This window comes from Dictyostelium purpureum, assembly GCF_000190715.1.
Source record: "Dictyostelium purpureum unplaced genomic scaffold DICPUscaffold_470, whole genome shotgun sequence".
NCBI lineage: Eukaryota > Evosea > Eumycetozoa > Dictyosteliales > Dictyosteliaceae > Dictyostelium > Dictyostelium purpureum.
Genome location: NW_003519804.1, coordinates 8,070 through 13,119, shown reverse-complemented (window position 1 = coordinate 13,119; position 5,050 = coordinate 8,070). Strand labels below are relative to the sequence as shown.

Sequence of the window (5,050 nt, the reverse complement as noted above, 5' to 3'; positions counted from 1 at the left end):
TTATTATATTTCAATATAATAAAAATAAAAACTAGTAATATTATTTATTTATATATTTTGAATGGCAGATTCAAATAAAATAAATTCAAATATAAATAATAAAACTAATAGTGTAAATAATTTAAAAGATAATAGTTTCGTTATGCCCCCTAATCAACAACAACTACTACAACAACTACAACAACTACAACAAACATCACCGCCAACTCCACCAACACCGCCAACTCTACCAATACCACCACCAATAATTGATAGTATTACAAATAATAAAAATAATAAATCTCCACCAACAAATAATATAAACAATGATTCTGGCACCGAAAATAACATTGGACCCTCGTTTAATAGGTGCAGCAACATCAATAACCCATCGTATAAAAAAAGCTCTTATAAGAAGGCAAATCCAGTAATAAACACCGATATAAATACCACTTCTTGTAATATTAATAACATTATAAACAACACTTTAAACAATATAAATATGAGGCATCATATGAATAGCTGTTTAAATATTAAATCAAATAATAATATGAATAATAATATGAATAATAATATGAATAATATGAATATGAATAACAATAATAATAATATGAATAATAATAATAATAATAATAATAATAATAATAATAATAATAATAATAATAATAATAATAATAATAATAATAATAATAATAATAATAGATTGTTTTTAGTTGATAACAATCAAACACCAAGCGAACAAACAAAAAAACCCGATTCCTCAAAAAAAACAACAACCACCACTTCCCCCACATCTTCATCACCCACATTAACAGATTCATCAAATAAAAATAGCAACCATTCAGACGATGAAGAATATTTTAATCCAAAAATAGAATATAATGATGGATATATTAAATTTAATAGAATAGATAATTTTTCATTTAATAATATTACACCCGATTTAGAATTAATTATAAAAAACTATTATTTATCTAAAGACAAAGAAAACTATGAATTTCCTCAAGACTCCCAAGAGCTAATCAGAAGGTATTACAAGCATCAATATTTGTATTACTCTATTCAATCCACAAGATCGCTACATTCATTTTACACTCTTCATATTGGTGACAATTTGAAAAAGTTTAAGAAATATTTAGATGATACATACAAACTTTTAGGTAGCGATTTATATTTTAAACCAAATAGTACACGTATGTAAACTCTAACTTTAATTAAAATTATATAAAATTACCTATTTACAAATAACTTTTATTTTTATTGTTGTTTATTTAGAAAAAAGGAATTACAAAAGAGAACTTGAAAGGACATTAGAAAGCTATAGAGGAAGAGGGCTCGAATTTAAAAGTGAAGACAAAATAGGATTAAAGACAAAACATTATAAAAAAGTGTATATAGGTTTGTTTCCAGAATCAATGCATAATGGTACTGATGGCCACACAAAAATTTCAACAATTCAAAAGGAACTATCAGATATTTATAAAGTTAGCACCAGAGATTTGGTAAATTGCTTCGACTCATCAAACTGTAAATGTGCAAAAGGATATTTAGCTACTCTAAAAAGGCAACAAGAAAAGAATAAAATGGTTAAAGAAAAAAGACAAATACAAAAGAAAGAAAAAAATAGAAAAAAGAATAGGTATTACAAAGATAAATACAAAAAGCTAAGGCTATTAAATGAACAAAGCAAAGATAATGACAACAATGAATGCGATGAAGACGATGAAGATGATGAAAATGACGAAAATGATACCCTGTCTAAAGAATATGAATATGGTGAAGATTATGAAAACTATGAAGATGATGAGGGTGATGAAGATGACAACGAAGATGATGAAGATGACAACGAAGATGATGAAGATTGCGAATATGACGATGAGGACTCTGAATATTCTGAAAATACTAACAAAGAAATTAGAAATAATGATAATAACGATAATGATAATATTAATAATAATAATAATAGTAATAATAATAACAATAATAATAATGACGATAGTGATGATAATGATGATGAATCAATACCAAAATCAAAATCAAAATCAAAAACAAAATTAAAATCCAAAGAGAAAAACACCAAAAACTATAATAGCAGCGATAGCGATCGTGATTGTGGTAGTGATTCCAGTGAAGACCATGAAGACAATGCCAATGGGTACTATGATGCAATGAATAGCGATGACGAAGAACAATTAAAATCCATCAATAATTCAAAGAATATTCAAAATGTAAATATAACCACTCAAAACCTATCAGAACAACTCAACCTAAATTCAGACAGCAAACCAAGTATAACCCATCTTTCTATTCTTGGCAAAAAGTATTATAAAATTAATGGTGTTTTTCTAGACTCGATTCCATTTCAAATACTGTGCAATATAGCAAGAGATTATTATAAAATTCAACTAGATGAAAAAAAAGTTACTTTTTATGAAACTTTACAAGTCATAACCAACAAAGTAAAGGAATATATTAAGTCAAATCAAATTCCTGAAGATCCATGTGACTGTATGATATGTATCAACGGCCCACCGCCATCATTACCACCAATTGACACCTATTCTCCAGCCGATTGGTTAGAAAGAGTTAAAATTATATTATTTATAATAACTAGATCCAATCTTAAACTAGCAAATGAAATCGAAGAGCAACGTAGATTACTAGACAATACAAGCGAAAATGATACAGAAATGTCTGAAGAACAGATCCGAAAAAGAGAAATCTCCAAAATCTCAATCAACCTTAAAGATGCCTATGCCTTTATGGAATCACATAGCTCAAAATTAAATTTAGAACTAAATTATAAAAGCTATTGGAGGAAATATGTACCAGAGAAACTAAGAAATAACCCATCCTTTTTTTCATCATCTAAAGAAGAAATGAACGTTGTTGGTTTCTGGAGATTAATCAATACTAATTATAATCCTTGGTCACCAAACTCTTCAAATAATATTGAAAATAATGGAATCAATACTAAAAGCAATAGTAATTTAGATAGCAATTTAAACAATAATAGTGGTGATAATAATATAGATATCAATACTAATATAGATAATATAGATAATAACAATTTAGATGATAATCATTTGGATGTTAATTTAGAAAGCAATTCAAAATTTAAAAAAAGAAATTTAAATGAAGAAAGATGCGGTATTATTAATGTTAAGGGTAAACCATGTCGAATTCCAAAGAGATCCTGTAGACATCATATATATAAAAGAAGAAATCAAAAAAAGATTCAAATGGCCGCTCAAACCAATACAAATGTAAAAGAATATGATTCAGACTCTTTTAACTATAGTGATAATGACGGTGACTCAACCTCGAGTGATGATTTAAACTCAAGCAGTAACAGTGTTGATAATGATTCAGATTCAGATTCAGATTCAGACTCAGACTCAGACTCAGATGCAGATTCAGATTCAGATTCAGACTCAAACAATATTGAGGATGACTCAGATTCAACCAATGACCCAAATCAAAAAATTAACTGCCATAATATTAAAGGCATCAATAGTATCAAAATCAAATCTGAATTTGAATCTGAACTCGAATCTGAATCCGAATCTAAACATGAACTCAAGTTCGAAAATAAAACTGCCAATAATAATACCTGCGATAATGATAATAATATCGACAAACTCAACAAACCTTTATCAGAGAATCCGCCCACTCAAAACCAATTAGATTCATCTGACTTGGACCCTGACACGATTCAATCCTCTTTATTCTACTCCAAAGATAAAAATCACAGTTCGGATAATTTAATACCAAATAGTCCTTTAAAACACAACAATGGTCATGGTGATTACGATATGGGCAATGATACATTTCAAATTGATGAATATGATGAAATTCGGCTTAAACTTCTTAATCAAGAATCAAAGCAATCAAATGAAAATCGAAATGAAAATATATCAGATAAAAATCCAACTTTATCAACCACCAGTAATAAAAGCAATGAAGAAAAAATCGCACCCCATAAACCTTTAAAGAAAAGACCATATGAACACGATATATCAAAGAAACCACCTAAAAAGAGATTAAATTTCGAACAATCAGATACCCTTAGTGCTAATAGTAGTGATAGTGCTGTCTCTAGCAATAGTAATGGTGTCGGTGCTGGTAGCTATCATAGTTTTGATGATATTAAAGAATTTGAAAACCATATATTTAAACTTTTTTATGCAAATTTTAGTCAAATAATCAGTAGAAATAAAGACCTATCATATAATGTTTCAAGAGGTAATTTAATTATTATTATTATTATTATTATTAAACAATATCAATTAAATTTAAAACTAACTTTCTTTTAAATTCATTTCAAATATAGAATATGTAAGATTCATGCTGCTAAAAATTTATGATTCAGATACAACCGGTCAAACAAATAAATTAGAGCCAAGTCCTTTAGTAGAAGAATTTTGGCACACCCACATCATTGATATGAATTCTTACAATGGTAAATATAATTTATTGTTATCACCACACCAATACAAATACTAATCAAAAAAAAATTTTATTTTTAGATTTTAATAAAATTTTAAAAACCCCAATTATATGCAACCCAAACAATTCAAGAGATGATAGAGACAGAAAAGAAAGATATGAAAGAACCATCAATTTATACAAGAAAATATTTGGTGATTATATAGACACCAAAATTTGGCCCCCTAGTCATTATTACAATTAATTTTTTTAATAAAAAAAAAAAAAAAAAAATAATAAAAAAAAATAACATTTGTAAATAGTAAGTAACCAAAAAAAAAAAAAAAAAAAAAAAAATCTTATTTTATTGAAAATTTAGTTTAAATATCTTTTTTAACTTCAGTGTTCACCAAATTTATATTTTTTGAGTTCATGTTATATTAAACTACATTCATGTTACATGAAAAGCAAAAAAAATAAAAAAAAAAAACCAATTTTTTTTGATAAAAGATATTTATTGTTTTTGGGGGGTTCAGAATACAAATGGAAAATAGGGAGGTAAAACCTTTTTCGAAAAAAAATTTTTTAGAAAAATTAGAAAAAAGTTTTTAAAATAAAATTAATAAAAAAAATAAAATTTTTA

At 26.5% G+C, this 5,050-nt stretch overlaps 1 protein-coding gene across 1 annotated transcript; it reads left to right on the top strand.

Annotated features, from left to right (window-relative positions):
- Positions 1 to 61: 61 nt before the first annotated feature.
- Positions 62 to 4,672, top strand: DICPUDRAFT_158747 (uncharacterized protein; the record flags this gene model as incomplete). The annotated part of the gene is made up of 4 exons (XM_003293783.1): positions 62 to 1,176; positions 1,262 to 4,224; positions 4,313 to 4,441; positions 4,509 to 4,672. The coding sequence occupies 4 exons, from the start codon at positions 62 to 64 to the stop codon at positions 4,670 to 4,672; spliced, it is 4,371 nt and encodes a 1,456-aa protein (XP_003293831.1).
- Positions 4,673 to 5,050: the final 378 nt, after the last annotated feature.